General features: G+C 33.9%; 3 protein-coding genes and 1 long non-coding RNA gene across 6 annotated transcripts; 1 reads left to right on the plus strand and 3 right to left on the minus strand.

Annotated features, from left to right (window-relative positions):
• Positions 1 to 303: 303 nt before the first annotated feature.
• On the minus strand, positions 304 to 2,728 carry LOC112098955. 2 transcript variants are annotated; one of them, XR_002905995.1, is made up of 4 exons: positions 2,488 to 2,728; positions 1,818 to 1,907; positions 1,490 to 1,726; positions 304 to 586 (listed from the first exon to the last, which is right to left on the minus strand). It is a non-coding gene; the product is annotated as an uncharacterized LOC112098955 (long non-coding RNA). The 2 variants fall into 2 exon arrangements; XR_002905994.1 differs by having other exon boundaries at positions 695 to 1,726.
• Positions 2,729 to 2,963: 235 nt separating this feature from the next.
• Positions 2,964 to 7,366, plus strand: LOC18045656 (succinate--CoA ligase [ADP-forming] subunit alpha-2, mitochondrial). 2 transcript variants are annotated; one of them, XM_006437540.2, is made up of 7 exons: positions 2,964 to 3,348; positions 3,456 to 3,665; positions 3,770 to 3,940; positions 4,035 to 4,158; positions 5,030 to 5,091; positions 6,298 to 6,379; positions 7,069 to 7,366. In XM_006437540.2, exons 1-7 carry the CDS (start codon positions 3,142 to 3,144, stop codon positions 7,206 to 7,208), a joined length of 996 nt encoding a protein of 331 aa, XP_006437603.1. In that variant the 5' UTR covers positions 2,964 to 3,141; the 3' UTR covers positions 7,209 to 7,366. The 2 variants fall into 2 exon arrangements, with proteins under 2 accessions (XP_006437603.1, XP_024042211.1); XM_024186443.1 differs by lacking the exon at positions 6,298 to 6,379 and having other exon boundaries at positions 7,069 to 7,207.
• A 2,912-nt stretch (positions 7,367 to 10,278) lies between these two features.
• Positions 10,279 to 10,965, minus strand: LOC18045658. The gene is made up of 2 exons (XM_006437542.2): positions 10,613 to 10,965; positions 10,279 to 10,400 (listed from the first exon to the last, which is right to left on the minus strand). The coding sequence occupies exons 1-2, from the start codon at positions 10,941 to 10,943 to the stop codon at positions 10,384 to 10,386; spliced, it is 348 nt and encodes a 115-aa protein (XP_006437605.2). The 5' UTR covers positions 10,944 to 10,965; the 3' UTR covers positions 10,279 to 10,383.
• A 10,042-nt stretch (positions 10,966 to 21,007) lies between these two features.
• LOC112099170 (protein FAR1-RELATED SEQUENCE 5-like) lies at positions 21,008 to 23,063 on the minus strand. The gene is made up of 3 exons (XM_024186281.1): positions 21,916 to 23,063; positions 21,511 to 21,795; positions 21,008 to 21,281 (listed from the first exon to the last, which is right to left on the minus strand). The coding sequence occupies exons 1-3, from the start codon at positions 23,061 to 23,063 to the stop codon at positions 21,008 to 21,010; spliced, it is 1,707 nt and encodes a 568-aa protein (XP_024042049.1).
• Positions 23,064 to 24,438: the final 1,375 nt, after the last annotated feature.

A 24,438-nucleotide genomic window follows, 5' to 3' on the forward strand; every position in this document is an offset into this window, starting at 1 on the left:
TGCTTGTTTTAACTCTATTATTCTAAATATCTCAAAATTTTCTTTTCTCGCTTATTTAATGTTTGACGATCGTGTTGCATGATGAATAACGTTTTTCTTATATATCACCTATTCAATTAGATGCTTACATCGTACTCATGTTTAATTTCAGCTGTTGCATATTTAACCTCGGTCATTGCATTTTTCATGTAATTTTTTTACATGTAAATTTTATGTTGCATGTTTACATCACATGTTGTAAGTTTAACTTAAATTGTTGCATGTCTTGAATAAAATAAAAAAAATGAGAATTTTCCTACCCGTTTCATATTTGACGTTCGTGTTACATATTTGACTTTCAATTGTTGCATTTTTCACATTAATATTTAATGTTCACATCATACTCATGTTGATCTCCTCAAAAGACTTCTTAATCATTTCTATTATCACATTAAATGAATCCATTTTGTGCTGAATTCTTTGGGCTGACTCTGTAACCCCTTAAAAGCGCCTCCATATTAACAGCGCTCAACCCAACAACATAGGCGTGTTGAGAATGAGGGAAATTATTTTGGAGTTGAAAAAAGTTTCCTTCACACATCGGAACCTAAAAAAAAGAAAAGAACAACAATCATACATACTGACATTGGAAACACATGCAATTTGGTTCCTAAAATTATATACACGCATGAACAAGGCTGAGAATAATACAAACCTCACTACTTGTGATGTCCCTATACTTTTTTCCGCCAATTCAAGAATCGACGAATTTCTTTGTTGGTCCATACACTAACAAGGCATATTGTTCTAACAATAGAACAACAATCATACAGAATAGCAGTGAAGTTGAACAACTAATCATAATGAAATCAATACTTATGTCATATTATTTTTCATAGCAATATGTTAAAATTTGGCAAAATAGTTACCACATTTAAGATTTCTTAATCATGCCTCCAAAAATACAAGGCAGCCACTAACCGACTTCACTTGCTATTCTTTATACTTCGCTATACCCTTTCACAAAAAGTTAAAACACTATGTAGTCTAATTCTTTTTCTCGATTGACTATACTTATCTTTCAGGGCATGAAGATATATTAGATTGATGTAAGTGACCTTTGTGGAAAATAATACAATTCCTAAAAGAAACAAAGAAAAGATGGTCTTAAAGTCATCATCATAGCTCTCACTAGCTATTAGTGTATCACTAACTGTGGTTGTTTAGATTCCTCTTCGATCGTTTCTAGACTTATTACGTAGTTCAGTAATATCACCTACGTCTTCATGTATGTCTACGAGACCTCCATCTCTGATCCCTATTATGATGTTGAAGATAGTGTAGTTTAAACAAAATTCTCTATCATGCAAAACTATACAAAATTGTGTCACACTGTTGGACAAGTGTTTCACAAAACTTGTCTCAACCGAGCACATCTTAAGTCTACGATACTTTCGATGCCATTTTCTTTAATTATAGCTTGTTGCTTAGTTGAGAATTTGGAAATAACCTTAGTCAACGCGCTTACACAATAACGAGATTAAATACATTGGTCATGCTTATCTTTATATTTTTTCTCTTCATCCATTTCATCACGCTGCTTTCACAAACATCTAAAATTGGATCCTCAGCCATCATCCCAAATTTACGCTTCTTGTTCTTCGTTAATTTCTTTCATTTTTCAACAATTGTGGCTCTACAAACTTTTCCGACCCCCTGTTGACCGTCTGTATTTGCTTCATATTTACTATACATAACATCCAATATTACGTCAATAACACAAACAAATATGATTGTTATCATAAGAACTTTAAAGAAATTAATTACTTTATACTTACAAAAAGTGCATCCATGCTCTCTAACCAGGTCCTGCACTTATATAATAATCCGTGGTATTCATTTTGTAATTGGATTATATTGTTCAAATCCTGTAATAGACAACACATAAATGTAGTGTCAATTTAATCAATAATAACAAAAAAAAAAGGCAAAAAATAACAGCAAGCAACAGCAAAGGAGGAAAATGATGTGCAAGAGTCAGGGGACGAACTAGTCGGATTAAATGTAGCAGCTAACCGAATGGTTTTTGCGCCTTTTAGCTGCTTATTCTAAGCAGCTAGCCACTTCGAAGGCAAAACCCATTAAGTTAGCCGCTACATTTAATCCGACTAGCCAACTCCCCTAACTTCCCTCATCTTCTTCCTCCGTTTTTTCATCTTCTCTCTCTAAATCCCGAAGCCCACACCTCTATCTCACTATATTCCATCATTTTGTTATGCTTTTCTTTCCAATTTCATGCTTCGAAACCATTATTCATCTATTCGACAATAATTTTTCATCGTCTAAACACTTTTTTTTTTAATTGAAAATTCATAAATCTCAAATTGTTTCACATACAACGAAAAATTTAATATATCATATAAACCCCTTATTCTTTCTTATATAGTGTTTCCAGTTGTCACCACAAAATGCAATGATGCAAATCCAACAGAGAAATTACTTCCTTACCTTGTCCTTAACTCGAAAATGAAAGAAAATGAGAAGAAGATGTGTTTAGCTTTAACAGATCAAGATGACAGCAACTGATTGATGGATTCAACTTGTTCTTTGCCGTGAGCGAGATGATGCCTTTGATTTTATGTTATTAGTAAATAAATCCAAGGGAGAAATTAGAGAGAAATTAGTGACTTGAGAGAAAAATGCCAGCGAAGCAATTTTAGCGGGTGAGAGAGAAAAGTAGGGGTTTCAAAGTTAGGGATCCGATTTCACAAGTTACCTATTTTTTTCCTCTTTTTTTTATTTCTCTTCAATCTCAACCGTTGGATTCATTTTGCTTGAATCCAACGGCTGTATTTAAAAACGGGCACAATGCCGGGCCGTAGCCATAAAATAGCTCAGAATTGCTACAATAAATTTGTAATATGATATTGAAAAGAAAAAAAAAAAAAAAGAGTAATGGGTTATTTATTTTTTATAATTCCATTGAAAATTTTAAATCAGGCAGGTGACAAATATTCAAAGCCAAAGTCCAAAAATGCCAAGTCGCCAACCAGGCGCGGGCAGCGTTCTTCTTTGAATATTTGGTCGCTGGCTGCTGCTGCGTTAAGGAGGAGGCTTTTGGGTTAGAGAGATCGTAAACTCGGGAAAGCGAAGAAACCCAAAATGGCTCGACAAGTCAGTAGTAGAGTGGTGAGGTCATTGTATATGTCCTCCGAGATTTGTTGCGGTCAGTCTCGATCTTTCACGACGGCTCCTCCACCAGCACCAGCGGTTTTCGTTGACAAAAACACCCGCGTCATCTGCCAAGGCATTACCGGCAAGAATGGCACCTTTCACACTGCACAGGCTATCGAATACGGCACCAAAATGGTATCTATCCCATTTCTCAATTTCTTCCTTTATCATTACTTGTTATAGAAAACAAATTTATGGACTTCTTGAATGATTGCCATATTTTTTTCCCCTCTTTAACACAGGTTGGTGGAGTGACACCGAAGAAGGGTGGCACTGAACATTTGGGGCTTCCCGTTTTCAACTCAGTTGCAGAAGCAAAGGCTGAAACCAAGGCTAATGCTTCTGCGATTTATGTTCCTCCACCTTTCGCTGCTGCTGCTATTCTTGAGGCCATGGAAGCTGAATTGGATCTTGTCGTGTGTATCACTGAAGGAATCCCCCAACACGATATGGTTAACACAAACTAAAATTTGTTTTTGTTTTGTTATTGTTTTTTGATGCTGTGTGTTGGCTGTCTCCCCCATTGATGTGTTATTTTGTAATTTACTTGCTACAGGTTCGTGTGAAGGCTGCTCTAAACAACCAATCAAAAACCAGGCTTATCGGTCCTAATTGCCCTGGTATCATTAAACCTGGAGAGTGCAAAATTGGAATTATGCCTGGCTACATCCACAAACCTGGTAGGATTGGAATTGTTTCTAGATCTGGCACCCTTACATATGAAGCGGTATGATTGCTTCTTAATTCTGATGTCCCCTTACTAATATTAAAGAGAACTTGCAAAGAGATACTAATGTTGTGAATTGTTCTACATCTGGTAGGTTTTCCAAACAACTGCAGTTGGTCTAGGGCAATCCACCTGTGTAGGTATCGGTGGGGATCCTTTTAATGGGACAAACTTTGTTGACTGTGTGACAAAGTTCATTGCAGATCCTCAGACAGAAGGTAAATTCTTCAGAGGATGAGTTTTTGTCTTGATTCCGTGAAATAATTTCTCTATGATTTCTTGAAAATCAGTTATGATCAGGACGACGGATATTTGACTTATCCTTTTCTTCTTTCTTCAAAAGGCACTTGAATCATTTGATGTGTTAGATGCATAACAGAACAATTGATGCCTTGCTCTTGTTCTCGTTCTTAGTTCTGTTTTCCATGAAGTAATTGTATTTTTGTTAGTTTGGCTGAAGCGTGCTTAGAATTATTGCGTCTCTCAATCCTTCAACCTCTGAAGACAAATAATATGTCCAATATTTTGTTTACACTGAATCCCTAGTAGTTGAAGTGATGAACTAAGTGATCCAGAAGGCACAGATAGCAACTTTTAGTTTAGGGGATCCTGGGTCTTTAATGGGGAAAAGCTGCATGATGAGTCTGAATGGAACTAGCGATATATCTTGCAAAGCAGAATATTTTAGCTGCTTTTAAGTGAGGAAGCAGTCTCCATTAGAAAGAAGAATGCTTTTGCTATGTGTCACTTATTTTTCGTTACTTTGCAGGCATGAAGTTATAAGATAATTGTATTTTAAGAATACAACTATTTAAATTTTGCGTAATTTAAAGCATCAACTAGTGATCAGGTGGCTGCAAATCTTCTTTGCCCTAATGTAGTGCTATTATACTTAAACATCTGTAGGAAAAATTCTTAATCAGACCTTGTCAGTATTTCCCTCATTTAGAAATAAATAAATAATTCTTCCACCACTTTTTTTGCTTTATGTTTGCTGCTTCTCATTCTGCAAGCTTCCTTTCTAAATAATTACTGTATACAGAATATAATAGGATACAGTTCATCCAATAATGCCTGATTACATTACAGGTATCATTCTTATTGGTGAGATAGGGGGTACCGCAGAAGAGGATGCTGCTGCTTTAATAAAGGCAAGTGCTGTAGCATTTAATTAAGGAATATACTGAATTTTAACAAATTTGTCTCATGTATGAAGGTGTTTATTCGTGCTTGCATTAAGCCTGGTTATTTGTATTGAGCAGTTGCTTACAATTTTGTTGTGATGATTGATGTGTTTTGTTCCTTTTGCTTAGTGACCTATCGTAGTTGTGTGTTCCCTGTAAGCTATTGGAGAAAGCCAGTGCTTCTCTTGTGGTATTTGAGCTGTTAGGTAGAGTAAGTTCTGTTTCTCATCCAATAGTTGTTTTCTCTCCGCCGTAATCAATTAGCAGAGTTGGTGGATAAAGTTATTAATTGGCCTAAATAATTCTTCTAACATGAACTCTTTGAATAATTTATATGATCCGTAGGATTTAGTTTCTAATCTCAAGGTCTCTCATGGAATTTTATAGATTCTTGCTGCAAGGACCATATGCACAACAGTGAAATTTGTTTTGGCTCAACATTCAGCGCAAATGCTACTAGATTAGTTTTTATTTTTTGAGCTTCGGAACAGCTTTTTGGTGTGTTGAACTAGCTCAAATTTACTCTTCCTAAAGAATCTCTCTCTTCTTAAACAATATTTAGCATTGCATTCGAGCACCTAATATGAAATCCTACATTCATTTCTGTGCATGTTTGATTCTCAAAGTTGAAAAGCTTCTTCTAGGATTTTTTGTTATGTGCATTGATATTTGAAAAGAATAGAGGAGAGAGATAGAGATGTAGGAAGCAGTATCTGTGTACAACAAAATTTTACTTTTTGGCTGTGAATACAAGCAGCACAAGCAATGTCATTTTGACTGATAATTTGGTAGTACTTTTATGTATTCTGTAAAAATAATTATTCATTTACCATCTTCTTCATATGTTATTCACATTTTAATATAGAAGCCCTGATGCCTGCGTTGATTGCATTTTGTTTATCATACTTAGCCTTATGAAGCAACTACAAGTGATTTGATCCCGTTCTGCCCATTGAACAGTTTTGTGCGTTTAGATAACGCGATTACATTTCATGCTTGTGACTTGAACTATATACATTGCCAGCTCCAATTTTTGTGACCTTTATAGAATAACATAATAATTTGTATTGTTCAAAGTATTTCATGATTTCTTCAGCATAATGGTTGCACAAAATTAGCTAGAATTTCATTAAGAAATATATTTGTGTCTTATTTATGCGACAAATCAAACAGGAAAGCAGGACTGAAAAACCTATTGTTGCTTTTATTGCTGGACTTACCGCACCACCCGGCCGTCGTATGGGTCATGCTGGAGGTATTAAAATTCCAAAAGTTATTTTATTTGATTCTTTTGCAATCAGATCTATTATGTGTTCGTGTCTTAATGTGAGACAAAAAAAGAATTTCTGTTTATTATAAAACTATCTGTTATTGCTTGACGTTATTGTGCTAGTTTTTAGCCATTTTTTTTTTTACCTTTTTCTCCATAAATGCATGAACACTGGACTAAACTTGGAGAGTTGTCTGGCAATGTGGACATGATTCAGTTGAAGTATACAGTATTTTTGGGTCAGGTGCAGAACTTTGAAAACAATTTTTAGTATTGAGTTCCAGTGTTTCTATAGAAAAATGCAGTTTTATTTTGTAACATCGAAAACAGTAATGTGGTTGTGGTTAAATCCTTATCTACAGCTTTCGTTTCAGCCTATCTTTGTCAATTATCTAGGACATTAGATAGTATAGAGGTGGGTGAAACATACAGAATCCACCTAATTTCAGGGAAATATTGTTAGCCTGCATCTACAGGGTCTGTTTTCTGAATATTTACTCTTCTTACTTCATCGGTTATGAGCAACCATATTCTTCTGATCCATTAAGTTGTACGGATTAAATTAAATTCCATATACTTTCCGAAACCTTTTGAATTATTTGTCCAATGTTTATAGATCACTTTACTTTTGAGCACTAAACCCTTCCATATGTTGTTCTTTTTCGTGCGCAAAGCTATTGTGTCAGGAGGAAAGGGAACGGCTCAAGACAAAATCAAGACTTTGAGGGAAGCCGGAGTAACTGTTGTCGAATCCCCTGCAAAGATTGGTGCTGCTATGCTTGAAGTCTTTAAACAAAGAGGTCTCACGAAGTAGTTTCATTGGGATCAGTTCTTTCACTTTTCATTTTCCCTAATTACTTTGCTCCGATTTTTGGCAATGTATCGATCCTCACGATCAATATAACATATTATTCTTGTGAAATCGACACCCATTCAGTTTTGGTATCAAAGGCAAAACATACATTTGGGATAGCTGAGCTATATATATATATATATAACCGTGCCAAGCTGCAAAAAAAAAAAAAAAAAAAGTTTCATTTTCAACCACATTATCATCATCATGTGGAGTTTGTTACATCTTAATATTTTGTGATTTATTTTCCACAAAATATTACACCTTACTTTATTTTCACAGTCTCACTCATTATTCATTCTCTCAAGCGATCAAACACACTCAACGGCTAACAAATACAAAGATCAACTATTACAAACACCATGCAAAATAATCACATTATTACGATAAGCAATCCCAATCCGCAAGAAGGGTTACTCTAATTTTGAGTACCCATCATGGCGTGGTGATACCTGCGAACAAACAAATAACCAAAGCATTAATTAGATAATTAAAATAAATCGTGAAGATGCATGCACAGAGAGAGAGAGAGATGAGAGCAGAGAGGCTAATTAATTAATTAATTACTTCCACATTTGAAGTGACGAGGGACGTATCGTCCGTACTGGCGAACGACCTTGACAGCATAGTTAACATCAATAAGTTTAGCCACGGTCGGTGTTATCACCGAACACACGCACTGAGTACGCGTAGCTCTTAATCTTTCGCAACATTTCGCGCTCGGGCCAATTCGGAACACCAACGACTTGCATGCATTCACCAGCATCCGCCTCTCTACGCGGCACTGCGCCGCCGCCGCCGTATGACCATTCAAGATCATTGCAACCACTAACACCACTAACATCACGCGAGCTTTGTTCTTTCCTTGCATTGTTCTTGTTGTTTGTTTAATTTGAAGTTGTCCACTCTCATATATCCCCACCAATTTAAATGGCTCTATTTATAAGCGTTTGAATGCACTGCATTAGCTCCCCTGTCATTGCCACGATGATTAATTATATATTTCTAAGAAGAGTATTAATCTCTCCGTCTCTGTGTGTGTGCATATATATATAATCTTTATTACTATTTTATTAATTGTATCTTGTCCATAATTGTATAGTTTTTAATTAGATAATTAGACTGTCATACATATTCCCTTTGAAATTAAGTCTATCTCAATACATTTTGATTTGATTTATCACGTGGTAGGATAATATGTGATATATGTCTCAATTTATTCTTAAAGTTCTTTTTCAGGATTCCTAGGGCTTGCCTGGGTAATGATCTTTTGAATAATTTGAAGATGGATTAAGGGTAGTCTATTTAAATTGGGGGTGTAATAAGATGAAAATTTCTCAATATTCATAGTCAAAAGTCTACTGAAATTTCTTAAATTAACTATGTGGAAGTGCAGTCTAAAGAATTCAAACCCCTCAACTTTGAACATGATGTGATGGAACATGAAATATTCGCCAATTAATGGTTACTTTATTTAACGATCAAATAATTGATAGTAATCAAGACTTGATACAATGCTGCAAGAAAAAGTAAAATTTAGGGCGCTAATTGCTGTGAAAAGATTTCCTTGCCATGCTCCAAGAAAAGTAATCAAGACTTTGATACAATATCACAAGGTTACTCAACAGACTTTGACTGGTTCAATTCTAGAATGGGGATGGAATTAGAATACGAAACTTGTGCCTTAACTATTGTTACATTGATAAATGCACGGTTTAAATATGAAGCGATAAAGATTTAATAAATAACAACCACACCGAATCTTGTTATGATGAATTAGTTTATGATAAATTTTTTATTATTGATAACAATGTTATCGATGTGTAGATGAAATGTATAATTGATGCACATCATACCTTTTTTTTTTTTTTTTCTAACACGAGATTTTACTATCTCAAATAAATGAAATGTATAAAATATAAAAATTAATTTAATTTTATATCATATATAATTAATGTTTTATTATTTTATTGTAATATAATATTTATTTAACATACTATTAATTATTTGATTATATAAATTTTTTTTATTAATTTACTAATAATAATAAATTGTTAGTTTATCAATTCATAAAATGTAGGTAGGTAAGAAGCAAGATGTGAACGATCGTGGGATCCATTTTCATTGAAATTATGTGAAACCGTGCAGACCATGTGCCGACAGAAATAAATAAAGTGGTGGCATTGGATTGTTTTTTATAAAACAAAGTGCAAACTATCGCCGCAGGTTTCGTGTCAACGACTAGAAAGTCAATTAGCTTGGCGGACTTCCCCCAACGCAATATATTATTTTAGGAAGACTTCCCGTCAATCACAATAATGATTTTATAATCCACACGCCAACCTTAACCTTACCTACAGCTTAATTAATTAATTAAGTTTAAATCAATAGCCTTTCTAATATTAGAAAAAGAAAATTCCATTTACATACATATATATGTATCCAAATTTTTTAATGGCGACAGGCTGCGGCATTAATTGTCTTAGGAAACTGCCCTTGATAAGGATCATCACTCGCTGCCGTACAGGCGGACATTAATCTGGAAGATGGCTTTCCTTTTTACTTTTAACAGATCACAATAATTTTTTGCGGGATTAATTTCTCCAACAAAAATTCATGCTCCAATCAAATCTACTTGAAGATCCCACTATATATCCATTGTTATTTTCACAATTATAATTATATAAGATGAAAAACTCTTATCATATAATCGTATATCACCACTTATGCACAATAAATTCAAAGATAATCCTGAATATATATTATAAGGAAAAATGGTATTAGCACATAAAACTGTACATGATAAATAGAACGAGGGCTCTTGTTCATAAAGACTAAATTAATAGAAGTGAAATAAGTTTATTTATAGTGACATGTTTCTTGCCTTAATGGTTAATCGATCATATATAATTATGTGTGTGATGTCGTGTGCATATTGTATTACTCATATAGTAAAGATAAATATTTTTATTAAAGCAAATTCCAATTGGAGATATTATTACATATTGCATAAGCACACTCCAAAACACCTCGCTCTCTCTTTCACACTCACACACACACACACACACACCCTTAATACTGATTACATATGTTTAGGCAGTAATTAGATCATCAAAAGCTTCTCCATGTATACCACTCATGGTGTTGTGATACCTGTCAAATTAAGAACAGTAGTTACAGATTAGTTCATATTCTAAAAATGATATTATATACTGAAGCCTACTGCAAGAAAATTAATCTTTTATGCTGGCCCAAAAACCCTTGAAATTAGTGTCTACGACGTTTTAAAAAAGATCAATACATGCAGATACATCAAACATGTTCCCCAAAAAAGAAAAAGAAAAGGAGAGAGAGGGGGAGCTTACTTCCACACTTGAAATGGCGAGGGACTTGACGTCCGCAGCTCTGAATGACCCTGATCGCGTAGTTGACGTCAATCAAGGCTGCTAATTGGGGTGTAATCACCGGACAAACACAGTTAGCGTTCGTAACCCTCAACCTCTGGCAACAGTACGCGCTTGGTGGCCTCCGTGTGATCACAGACTTGCAAGCATTCACCAATATCCTCCTCTCTTCTTTGCACTGAGCGGCGCTCTGTGCACCTGCAGTATCAGCACTCGTTATCATAAACACAAACGCTACTATCACAAAGAGCACATACGCTCTCCCACTCCCCAATATATTTTTCCTCTCCATGTATAGTACTTATCCTCTCTGACTTGTGCTAGCAAGTTTGATCGTATCTTCACCAAATTAAGGGCTCTATTTATAAGGGTTTTGAGTTCCAAGAGCACACTTAATTAATGTATGAGTTCTGTCTTTTTCTTCACATTTTCAAAGAAAGTGTGCGTGCCATAGACTATCATCAATTACCTTAAAGTATAGGTGGCTCTTCCTTTAGGTAATTTAGGCGGTTGCCTAAAGTCCTACTATAGATGAAGACCCCTAATTTTATTCTTAAATTATAGTTATTAATTAATTATTTATATTTATTATTATTTTATAATTATATTTTCCATAAACAAACTACTAAATCCTTACAAAGTCTCCTTTTAACATTTTAATTAACAATTTTAATCCCATTTATTTCCTCCAAATATTTTATCTAAAACTCTATAAAGGCCACATTTTTAAAAAAAATATTATTCATTAATATCTTTTCCAATAAAAAAATACATGAAATCTTCATTACTTTGATGAAAAAAACTACTTTCTCTACCCTACCTTTCACTTAAGGAAAAAAAAAAAAATCAATTGTTTACTTTCCATTGATCATTGCTACTAAAACCCTCAATTCATCAAAGTTAAAGTTATCAAATTTCATATTTCCATTCTCTTATTAATTAATTATGTTATTCAGTTGTTTTTATTTCTTTCTAAAAATATTTTTGTGTTAACGGGTTTTTTTTTTCCTATAATTGTCTAGCATAATTGTTTGCTTAATTATTCTCGTTTCACTAAAAAAAGATGTGTACTAAAAAAATATGCATCAGGATACAAAAAATTTCAAAAACAAGAGAAGAATAAAAAAGTTAATTTAATTTTAAAAAGGAGCCATTGATAAAAACCTATTTAAGATCAACTATATCATATGAAGTATTAAATAGGTTAACTATATTATCTATAGAGAAATATATTTTAGGAGAATTAGAATATCAAATTTAATTAATAATTTTGAATTTCAGAAGCTAGAGAAATTGATTTTAAATAAATAAAATTAATACATATATTTTATCTCAAATTTTTAAAAAAACCTAATTAAAATAATTTACTTGAAGCCTAAAATATGATTGAGCGGCCCTCCCTCAATGCGTATGAGCGTATGACTCAAAAACTTGGCCTTGGCATTAGTGTCAAGGCAGAATCAATTACAGTGCAGTTGGTAAGATTTTGTTTGTTTGTTTGATGTAGTATACTAGTGGGCCTGTTGCAATCGATTGGATCATTTGCTTTGAAAATTTTGCAAAACCGTGTTTACACAGTGAATATATAAAATATTAGGGTCTAGGTGTTATTTTATTCTATGGGATCCCGTCAATGATATCAATTTCTTTGAACCATATAGGCCAAGGTTCAACCATCCTAATTATTAAATTTATGGCCTATATACGGCCCTTATACGATTTTCAATAAATTAAACTACAATTTACTGAACATTTGTGTCGTTCGTATATAGTATAATCCCATTATAAAATAACTATAAGGACCAATTTGATAATGCAGCAACTTAAAAAAATATAAATGATTAAATTGAATATAGTATTGAATAAAATTTATCTAAACATTTATAAGTATGTACATAGATTTTTTTTTTTTAATCATGTGCATATAATAGTTGACAACTAAAATAAATTTTATATTTTATTAATTTTTTATATATGAAACTATATTAAGTATAAAAGTGATTCTCAAAATCAGATTTTGAAAAGTTATTTTTTCCTTACTTTTGAAAATTTAATGTGAGATGAGATAATTGTGCCAAAAGTAATCTTTAAAAATTTTTATCAAATACTAAAATTAACTTTTATCTTTTTAAAATCACTTTTGAATCTCTTAAAAGCAATCCCAAACAGACCCTAATACTAGCAAACAAGTTTTAGATAATATTTGAAGAGATTTGCTGTAAGTGATATGCCATTCGTTATTTCATAGTTAATAGTTAAAAAAAAAGGTAACTTTATAAGTTATCAAAATTTGCCAATCGATGATGGCCCGTGCAGATGGTTGCATTCATGACAATCATAGAGATATAAATCAGATTTTATACTTTTACCAGTACATATGAACATTTATTTCATTAGAGATATTTCTATTACGTCGTAGTATCTTCACCATAGAGTTTTTTATATATAGAATTTTTAGGCAAATATAACATTAAATGTCAATCATAATATTTTCTTGAAACTGTCGTATTATATATTCTAAGTGTTTCATCTTTTTCATAGAGTTTTCGAAGAAATTTTACTTAGCCATATGGTCAATGTGATGGATATATATTTAAAAACTTTGCCGTAGCATTAGTTTCAACGGGGAGCTATGGCCGTACTTGTGTCTACAATTGTATAATTAAATTGTAGTTTAAGGCATTTGTATTTTTGCTATGTTAGCTAATGTATCATACTCGTTTCAGTCCAAAAAAAAGAAAGAAAAAGAAAAAAGAGCTAAGGTATCATATTACAATATTCATGGGATCAGAGGATAGCCTTTGAAATTTTGTAAAAACCGCGTTACGCGATGAATACATATATTACTTTTTAGTTTTTTTAATTACTTGGATCCCGTCAATGGATAGCAATTAGTTTGATCCATTCCAAGCCTCAATTAAATATGATATGATGTATGGAGCTAAAGAAAGAAAATCCTAGAAATATATATATACACACACCAAGCAGCCACAAATCTTTAGCATATGATATACGATTGTGTATGCATACGTATCAACATTGCAGGAAAGAGTATACGGCATAAATATTAAATCAAATTTTAGAGTTCTATGTGTTAAAAGGAATGAAGAAACAAACCCAAGAAAAATTTGTTGTTTATTAGTTTTTGCAGTATATATATAGACACACACACACACATTTTAGTTAATAAATTAAAGAATAGTAAAATGTAAGCAACGTAAGCAAAGCAATTAATAAAGAAACAAGTGCCGTGGATTCTAATCTAGAAAGTGAGCAACAATAATAATTAACTTTTCTTTTAATCTGATCATGTTTTAATGTGCCGTGGATTCTAATCTAGAAAGTGAGCAACAACAATAACTCAATTATTGATTGGTAGTTAATAAATAAAAAAATAAAAAAATTTAAATCTTATTTATATACTATTACTAAAAAACATACGGTAGAAGATCTTTAAAAACTCAGTAACACTCATATCAGGAGGTAATCCTATTCTAATATTAAAAGCATGGCCAATAATATAAAACTAGTCCTCTCTTATTAATTACAAGCGAAAATTAGTTAATTTACACAAGAACCAAGTGGATCGACAGCTGACACAGGAGAGCTTCGCGTCGATATATTTTGCTGATCAATCTTCATTTATGATTTAACCAAGAGAATTTTGGAGGGAATAAAAATATCTGAATATGGAAGCCCCCATCCAGTTTACATTACAACGACCTGTCGGTTTTTTTTACCCCAATTAATTAATTGCTTCCAATTGGACTTGGAATTGGATTTTGGGTCGGATCTAACCTGGCCCAATACTAATAAATTTCGTCAAGTTTTCCATCAGGAAGTTTCACGACCGACAATGAATTTGTATCAACAATCCAACGTAATGTTATCCATGCATGTACAAATTCATTGTTGCTCATAAATTTCTATGGCACAAATTCATTCTGATATGAGAGATTTAGTTCTTCATAATAAAGAAAGAGCGAGAAAGAGAAAACTCTCTTTTCGTTCAAGAAAGATGGTTGCTTGTGCACTGTTCATTTGATAGCTATCTTTATAGTTATTTATTTATTTGTTTGTTATTATTATTATTATTATTTATCCAATCTTGGTTGTTTATGTTTGTTCTTGATCGAACATTGTTGATTGATCATCTGTCAATTATTACGACAATCAGTTGAATTCGAGGACAGAGTTAGAACGAGCCACCTCTAGCACGCGAAAGATTTTCTTTCTCCTTTTAAAGGGCCAAAGAATATTTAAAAAAATTCAATACAAATATCTAATATAAATAAGCATTCATTAGCAAAATGAAACAAAAAAAGAAAGTAAGCTTTTTTTATAATATACTAATATCTCAATAAAATTTCACACTCCATACCAAACCATATAGTCAAGTAAAGAATTAAAATTATAAAAAATTTCTTAAAGTTAGCATTACTTCTTTCAAAGAACAGAAACAATCTGCTCTTATTTAATTCTTAAGAGATTTAGGGAATATTATTCTCATGGGTTAAATGTTTAACATTAATTAGACAGGTTCTGACTCAAAGAAGTTAGATTTTATGATGTATAATTCATTTTAATTGTTACATTTTCAATTTTTTTTTTGTGCGAGTCGGTTAAGATGTGAAAAATTTAAATAAAAAACACAACAAAAATTAATACCATCATCAAACATGTTTTTTTGTTTTACATTTTTGTAAAATGAAAAATGAAGGGCAGAAAATAATATCAAATGCACCTTTAGCTTTAGATATCATCCGCACAGATGTTGGAGGATAACTCCTTCAATTTTTTTTTTAATGGAAATTTAAGATTGCAAGTGAAGTGAGATGAAAAATTCACTTGATGCACAAGAATGAGATCAGACTCAATTTGAGTGACACGGCTACCATGCAAGGCATAAAATCCCTGTATGGTGCAGGGGCCAAACTTGAGCCGTTGGATTCAGCTTGTTTGAATCCAACGGTTGTGGTTTTAATTAAAAAAAAAAAGAAAAAAATGAACAAAAACAGGAAAAAAATAAGGCAACCGGTTGAATTAAAAGCATTTTCTCCTCCCTTCCTCTCTTTCTCCCTCCCTTTCTCCCTCTCTTTCTCCTTTCTCCCCCCTGAACATTGAGCAGATCTTTGTCGTTCCGCACACTATCACAGTCTCATTCTTGGTCACTCTCTCACTCGGGCTCACACTCCCGCTCACACTCTCGCTCCCGCTCTTGCTCACACTCAGGCTCCCATTCTCGTCGTTGCTGTTGCTGTTGGTCTTGGCTTTTCTTCCAACTCACACTCACGCCCGAACTTGCTCTCACTTTTGCTCTAGCTTTTGGCTCCGACTTTCACTCTTCTTATCAAGGTTACTTAACTTTAAACTTGGCCTTGTATTTGTTAAAGTGATTTAGATCTGTAATTTGTTATATTTTGGGAAAACGATTTGTTAATGATATAGTGTAGAAATATAATGCTTACATAATATTTGACAAAATGCCATAAAGAACTATAGAATTATTTGTCATATTTTAAGATAATAGTTTTTTTTTTGTTGACAAAATGCTGTAGCCATGTTTTCAAATTTTTTTTATAATAATTCGATGATGAAAAAAATTAGACTTGGTCATTCGAGTGTGTAGCTTTGTGTGATAGTTTGCATTCGTTTGATGCAAGATGCATTTCGGTTAATGCCCATTGCACGTGTGAGGTGTGTTTTGGTGCGATAGGCACCGTCGCACCTAACACGTGTGCGAGAGGTAGTAATTGTTGTTTATTAACTGCTTTCTTGTAGATTTTACAAGAAGACATGGAATTTGTTGATGGTAAGAGGAAAAAATTGAAAGAAAAATCATTATGGTAGGAAAAGCAAGCAGTGAAAAAAAAGAAGCATGGATATACTATTTGTAAGTATAATTTATATGCATTTATGTACCCATTATGTTAAAAGGTTCAATTTTTTAATTAATGTAACTTAAAATATTAATCACAGTAAGGCAAAAGCAAAACGACTAAGGCTATTAGGGGTAGAAAAGGTGGATAAAACGGTATGTAGTAAAAAAAATGACCTGCTGGATATTCAATTTTCTCTTGCCTAAAATGATATGCCACTGATCGTATATATATTATCATTGTTGCAGGTTAGAGCTGATATTGCACAAAATTGGAAGAAACTAACCCCCAAGGAGAGGCATCAATGGATGGTTCGTAATATGAATGAGACATCTAGCTCAAATAGTGGTGAAAATAGTGGTACGAGTAAAAATATTAAGGAATTTGATGAGGAGAAGACTGATGGTGGCAACTTTCTATCTCGATGTCGTGTAGCCTCATCCTCCGATGTGGTTTCATCTTTTTTAAGTGACCAACAAGTAGCAGTGAATGAAATCGGCTTAGGAAGTCTACTTGACCTAAAATGTGGACGCTTAAGACAAGAGTTATGTGCAGCACTAATTGAACAATGTGATGTAGGTAGGCAAAGTATAATTCTACATGGGAAAGAATACAATTTAAGCCCTACAATGTTTGCAACTATAATGGAGGTTAAAGATGGAGGCACACGTGTGGACTTAAATGACCAAACAGTTGATATAACTGATTTGCGTGTAGTGTATAGTAGTGGACCTAGAGGAATTCATATAGCGGAGATGAAAAAAAGGCTAATGAATACTTCAACTTCTGATGATGAATTTAAGATACTTTTTAGTCTTTTTGCGTTGGGAACCATATTATGTCCCACAAGTGCAATATACATTAATCAGTTGTATCTTCGTGCACTGAAAGATATAAATTCAATTAGAGAAAAAAATTGGGCTAGTTGGTGCTTTACCTTTTTATGGGAAGGTGCGCAAAAGTTTAAAGAGAATAAAGTTAGCTCCGTTAGCGGCTGCGTTCTTTTCTTAAAGGTTCGTATTTAATTAAGAAAAAATATATTATTGCTTGTTTATTGTATTTTGGTTATTTCAGTCCATAACATACGTACTTTGCCATTGATGGACAATTGTTCTACTTTTCCTCCGTTGTATATGATCGACCTTCTATTGATAGAACAGTGTGTCCTATCAGTGTGTGGAATAATGATGAGATTCGACGATTCTTGAAATGGCAAAAAAAGCTTGGTGGCATAAAAAGTAATAAGGTATAAAATACATGCATATTATTTTTATGAAACCAATTACCATATTTTTGGACTAAATTGTTATTATTTTATGAATTATTTTAGGTTTCGATGCGTGACCCTGATCGGCTTCATAAGCCTGAACAAGCAGAACCTCCTAGGTGGAACAATGCGAATAATGATGTTTTTCAGTTACTAATGGAAAGGTTTGGGTCATTCGTCGCCCAAAACAAAGAGTTGTTCCAAACCATTAAACGGAGATTGGAAAACATAGAGAAAATATTGGGAGAGTTGACATCAAAGTATCACGGAGGATCAAGCAAACAATCAGTTGCTCCCGATCCACTTTCAAATTTGAAAAGTCAAAATCGTACATCTCCGGATGGAAAAACAATGTCAAAAACTGAAGGGAAAATGATTTTGGTCAGTGATGACGACACCGTAGATCGTAGAGTGAAAGCAAGTTTACGAGCCTTTGATGCTATGCTGGGCTGTATTGGGACTACTGCACATACTAGTGAAACTCCACTCGATTCATTTCAATTTGATAGAGGACATGATCTTTATCTAACGCCAATACCTCGAGAGGAGGAAGAGGTTTGTCTAAGCGATCTTTAGTTGTAATTTAGTTTTAATGATAATGAATTAATTTTGACCTTGGACATTTATAGAATTTAGCTGAACCACTTAACACTAAGCAATAGTTCCAGACCTCCACTAGCATGAGCGTACCAGTAACACGCCCAGCACGGAACGGAAGGCCGGGACGATACCAACTTTCTCCTTATGAAAAAGTATCTCGGGGAGCGAAGGCTAAGTTTAAAGCTGGTCCTTTCTATGTAAATAACCCTATTTCTCTTGACCAATTGAAGCTCATTCAATATGCATTTGATAAAGGTGGTAACGGAAGGTACCTATGGTTTATAGGGCTTTGTATTTTTTATTCCCCTGTACATATATATTGATTAGCTAACACTTTATTACTTGTTTGTGTTTTCAGCGAAATTATTGTCTCTACTGATGATCAATTTATCTCTAGGCATCATTTCATGAGCCTTTTGCCTAACACGGCTCTGAGTGGAGAGGTTTGTGGTGTATTGGCACTCACATCACCGTACTATATGTTTGGATGCCTTATTGCAAAATTGAATACTAAGTTGTCACTTATTGACCACTGTTTTAGATTCTCACCATGATAGCATATCACCTCACAATATGTGAACAGGCTAAACGCAATGATGCACCAATAAATTGGTATTTACCGACAATATATGCAGTAAGTATCTACCATTATTATTTCTATGTGAATTGAAGTTGTTGTTTATCTATAATAATTTTTCAAACATTGCTCTGTACAATAAGATTTTTTTTCAATACTTGTGTATTTATTGACATATCACTTGTTTACTTATTATTCTTTTATAGTAATCAGCACTTACCGTTGGAGCCGACGTTGATGGTTTTGCACAAGCAGCAAGTGTCGGAAAACCTTTCATGCCAGACTTTCAAAGGTGTCAAAAGGTTACTTTCTACACTCTTAACTTATTACAATTTTACTTTTTGTAAAACATCTTCTATGAGAAAAATACTTATTTTTGTTTGTTAGATTTATGTTCCAATTAACGATGGTGCCTTTAATTGGTTCCTGTTCATCGTGAATGTCAAAGAAGGCTATGGTGAGGTTTGGGATCCTCTTCCTGATGGTCGAAGTAATCGAAAACGCAAAAAACAAGCTGAACGCATAGTATGTTACATGTGTATATGTCGTTCCTCAATTTGGTGTAGGTTTTTATTATTCATTAATCTAATTTGCCATTTTGATTTGAACTTCGCAGTTACATTCTCTTGATTCCATTTTTCATTCTAAGTTACCTCCAAATGCCAAGCCATCAACAAGATTCATTTGGTTCTCTATTCGGTCTGGTGAGGGGGTTCCGAAACAACCAAATGGATTTGATTGTGGAATCTATGTCATCAAATTCATGGAGACTCCAGGGCTCATTCCTAACAAATCATATATGGTAACAATTAAAAATTTTAATAGAGACATTTTAACTCATTGTCTCTTTATTGTATTGATCAAGTAAAACAACTTATTCCAAAATATTCTTCATGCGTAGCATGATTCCCAAGATGTCCGTGGAAGACTAGAAGTTCAACTTATCGACTCGACCTTTAATGAAGCACGAGCTGGATTGCTTGCTCCAGCAAACATTACATTTGCTGAACATGCTACCCAGGCAAGGGCCATACCGTCTACGCTGAAGGCAAACACATATAGAATAGGTGTGAAAGCTCTAGGGAAAGGTCGAAAAAAAAACTCAAAAAGATTACGGTCGTAAATATTAGGTCTTTTTCATTGGGTTCGTGTGAAATTTCACATTTTGTTGTAGGTTTAGCTGTGGAATCATAATTGTTCATTTTGTGCACTGACTTTTGTAGTTTTACCACTAACATTGTTCTGATTAGTGTATTCAAATTAGTAAATGTCATGAATACTACTTCGAAGACACACACTCTATTTGTATAATATATTTTTAAGGATGACATAACACATACTACAATTGTGACGGTTGACTCCCCTCAATATTGCAGGATTTAAAACTATCTAAATACAAGACGACACATTGGTTAAAAATTATCCAAATACATTAGGTATGATGAGAATGATTTTTGTAAACCCATTTGATGACAAGACAATTGAAAATGATGGCTTTTGGAGTGAGAAAGAGAAAATATGAAACGGTTTGAGATAGAGAGAGATATCCAGTTTGCTGAAAGGGCAGACCAGATTCGTTCCAGAGCTCTCTGGAACGAATCCGACCTACTGGTTTCGGCCAGCCGGTTTGCCGGTTTCGTTCCAGAGCTCTCTGGAACGAATCCGGCTTACTGGGTCGGGTTAACCGGCTAGCCGGTTTCGTTCCAAAGCTCTCTGGAACGAATCCGGCAAATTGGTTGGCGCGATCCGGCAAGCCGGATTCGTTTCAGAGCTCTGTGGAACGAATCCGGCCTTCCGGTTTCGGCCAACTGGTTTGCCGGTTTCGTTCCAGAGCTCTCTTGCTCAAAACTGGCTATCCTGTTTGATAAATCTACACGATAAACGGCTTTGCATGTGATTAGAAACGGTATATCGGTTTATCTTTGGAAAATATTTTGCCATTACAATTAAATACATAGTTAAAAAAATTTCAATTAAATACATGTCTTTCGAATAGTGAAAAGCTTCAATTAGATACATTACATGTTTTCTAATTAGTGAAAAGAATTGTCTCCAGGCCACATATCAGAGTGTATGGCGGGATATGGAAGAAATGTGAAGGTATTACTTGCCATCGATGGTGGCATTGATGAATTATTCCACAAGTGATCTGTGGATTCAGAGCACGGTTGAGAACTACTCCCACATTCATTTTGGGTTTCAATTTCATATGAGGCTTCACTGTTGTAGAATGAAAAATGTTCACTCGAGCTAGCTAATATAGATGTCCCCCAATTGTCGTTGTTAGTAACATTGACTTCACTACTCCTGCAATTAATCAATCGTGAATAAGACTTAATACTGGGACCAGAAATGGATCAAACAGTCAAAGACAAACATAAAAACATATTAAATACCTCACGCTATTACTAACAATAGGACAACTTCTTGCTGTATGGTCAGGCTGTCTACAAACGCTACACTTCCTGTTGTTTGAAGGGGATTTTTTTAATTTTATCGCAGCACCTTTTGTCCTTACCACAACTGGATCTAGTACCGTGGATTTTGTTTGTAGACCATATACATAACTTTGAGGGCAAGTTCTCTATCAGTGCAGTTCAAGGCTTCAAATTGAATCAAAGTGGCTTCTTGACGAATTTCTTCCATAATCCAATGAAATATTCTAATTGGGAAAACATTTGTAGCATGCTTTTCTAGGCTGCGTAAGTGTGTGGTCAACACAGGAGTACTAAATTTTGTTTTAAACTCATCTTGAACTTTGGTGGTCCGAATGTTGCGGAGTGCGCGATCAATTTGTAGTACAAATTCAAATAATTTTAACCTGTATTACAGAAAACAATTGAGATAACAATGAATACTTTCACATCGTTGAGTGCTTCGCATACCAGCAAAAAATATTCCTTTAAGAAAAGCTTTGGCCCATTTATGTCGCTTTGCATACATTTGTTTAACCCAACCATGTTCGTGTAGCTTAAACTCATCAACTAAAGTAAACCACCGCTGGTCAAATTGACCTGCACTCATGCCTGTCAGCATAAGATCATGGAATTTACGAGTGAAGTCTTCGTTTTTAATATTTGCTTGTGTATTTCTCTCTAAATGCCAGCAATAAAGACGGTGCATAGCTCCAACAAAAACTGTCTTAATTGCCTTTGACATTGCTTTATCGCCATCAGTAATCACGGACTTCGTCTTTCGATTACCCATAGCAGACAAAAAAGTTTGGAGTAACCATGTGTATGATTCAACGGTCTCGTCGCCCAATAGGCCAAATCCAAAAACTGTAGTCATACGATGATGGTTAGTGCCAACAAGGGTCACAAGTGGTTTTTGATATGCATTAGTTTTGTATGTCGCATCAAACGCCAAAACATCACCGACGCATTCATAATCATACCGTGCCATGTAGTCGGTCCAAAACAAGTTTCTTAACCTATTTTCATCATCTAATGTGTACTCATGATATAGACCAGGATCATTATCCGATTTTGCCGTGAAATATGCTATAGTTGCCACGGAATCAGTATCACCAATTTCAGCACGTCTATCTGCATCAAATCTATTTTGTAAATCCTTACGCTTGAACCTGAGATTATGTGAACCCTTAACTTGATCACCCATGTAATCTACAACTTGGCATGTCTTTACACCAACATGCTTCAATGCCTTAGCTTGAGCAAGATCTCCTTCACTAACATGCCGTTGTGAACGAAGGAGATGTACTTTATTCGGAGAAGTCAATGGATGATTGTGCTCAATTTTAAATTCTGTCACAGTATACTTGCCATTGGAATTGTCGTAATTCACTAGAAACGATGCTTTACAACCTGTACGCATTATTGGTCGTGGTTCCCGCACTCTATTATCATTTGCCAAATATTTTTCAGCCCTATATCCTTCCAAATTACAAACCCACCGACGGATTGTAGTTTGTCCAGACTTGAAACGACGAAGCTCATTTTTTCTAACACTAAAACCAACCAATCTTGAATAGTTCATGTACCATGCATCTGCATCTTCTACTGAATCAAACTGAGCTCCAAGTACATTGGTCCAAGGTAACTTAAGATTATCAGAGGATTTACTCATCTGTAAATCTTGAAAGGTAATAGCACAAAATTTGACAAACAAATAAAATACAATGATCAAAATACAACGACAATTATTTTTAAAAATCAATCCACATTCATCCAACACCATTTTAATGTCATTCATATATTAAAAAATAAAAACAAAATTGAGATAATATAAATATTTAAGTCATAAGAACTTACTTGAGGAACAACACTGAGATTTTGCAATGGCTGAAATTTGCACCTGTAGTAGCTATGCAGGCGAAAGAAAATGTTGATCCAAGGTGAGTGAGTTATGATAGGTATGTGGCATTTAAAATGGAAATATATATATATATATATATATATATATATATATATATATATATATATATATATACACGTAGGTATATTTATAAAGGAAGGAACAATGCCATTAATTGGTTCAATAGTGAGTGAGTTATAAATGTAACAATAAATATACTATAGAGTAAGTGAAAAATATTAGTTCATTTTGAAAATACGTACATGGAACATTAAACAACAAACACGAAATATCTTACTTAAAATATGCAACCGCGAACATAAAATATGAGTATCTCGATAACATTGAACACACAACATCAAACATGAAACGTAGTGTGCAAACATGAAACGCGGAAGGTAAACATGAAACGGGGGCAAAAGAGAAAAATTTTGGGGTATTTGAAAAATTATTACATGGAACATTAAACAACAAACATGAAACATCTTACTTAAAATATGCAACAGCGAACACAAAATATGAGTACCTCAGTAACAGTGAACATACAACGTCAAACATGAAACGTAGAACAGCAAACATGAAACGCGAAATGTAAACATGAAACGGGGGCAAAAGAGAAAAATTTCGGGGTATTTGAATAATTATTACATGGAACATTAAACAACAAACACGAAACATCTTACTTAAAATATGCAACCGCGAACATAAAATATGAGTACCTCGGTAACATTGAACGTACAACGTCAAACATGAAACGTAGAACAGTAAACATAAAACGTGGAACGTAAACATGAAACGGGGGCAAAAGAAAAAAATTTCGGGGTATTTGAATAATTATTATATGGAACATTAAACAACAAACACGAAACATCTTACTTAAAATATGCAACCGCGAATATAAAATATGAGTACCTCGGTAACAGTGAACGTAGAACGTCAAACATGAAACGTGGAACGTAAACATGAAACATGGAAAAAAAGAAAAATTTTGGGGTATTTGAAAAAATATTATATGAAACATTAAATAATAAACATGAAACATCTTACTTAAAATATGCAATAGTGAACACAAAATATGAGTTCCTCCGTAATAGTGAACATACAACGTCAAATATGAAACGTAGAACAGCAAACATGAAAAACTGGA

Source organism: Citrus clementina, unplaced genomic scaffold, assembly GCF_000493195.1.
Source record: "Citrus clementina cultivar Clemenules unplaced genomic scaffold, Citrus_clementina_v1.0 scaffold_4, whole genome shotgun sequence".
NCBI lineage: Eukaryota > Viridiplantae > Streptophyta > Magnoliopsida > Sapindales > Rutaceae > Citrus > Citrus x clementina.

Coding starts and splice junctions, on each gene's coding strand:
- LOC18045656 (XM_006437540.2), top strand. CDS start 3,142: ATGGCTCGACAAGTCAGTAGTAGAGTGGTGAGGTCATTGTATATGTCC. Junction 3,349..3,455: donor TCGAATACGGCACCAAAATG/GTATCTATCCCA, acceptor TCTTTAACACAG/GTTGGTGGAGTGACACCGAA. Junction 4,159..5,029: donor TGCAGATCCTCAGACAGAAG/GTAAATTCTTCA, acceptor ATTACATTACAG/GTATCATTCTTATTGGTGAG.
- LOC112099170 (XM_024186281.1), bottom strand. CDS start 23,063: ATGAGTAAATCCTCTGATAATCTTAAGTTACCTTGGACCAATGTACTT. Junction 21,796..21,915: donor CATGGTTGGGTTAAACAAAT/GTATGCAAAGCG, acceptor TCTGTAATACAG/GTTAAAATTATTTGAATTTG. Junction 21,282..21,510: donor GTCTACAAACAAAATCCACG/GTACTAGATCCA, acceptor GATTAATTGCAG/GAGTAGTGAAGTCAATGTTA.
- LOC18045658 (XM_006437542.2), bottom strand. CDS start 10,943: ATGGAGAGGAAAAATATATTGGGGAGTGGGAGAGCGTATGTGCTCTTT.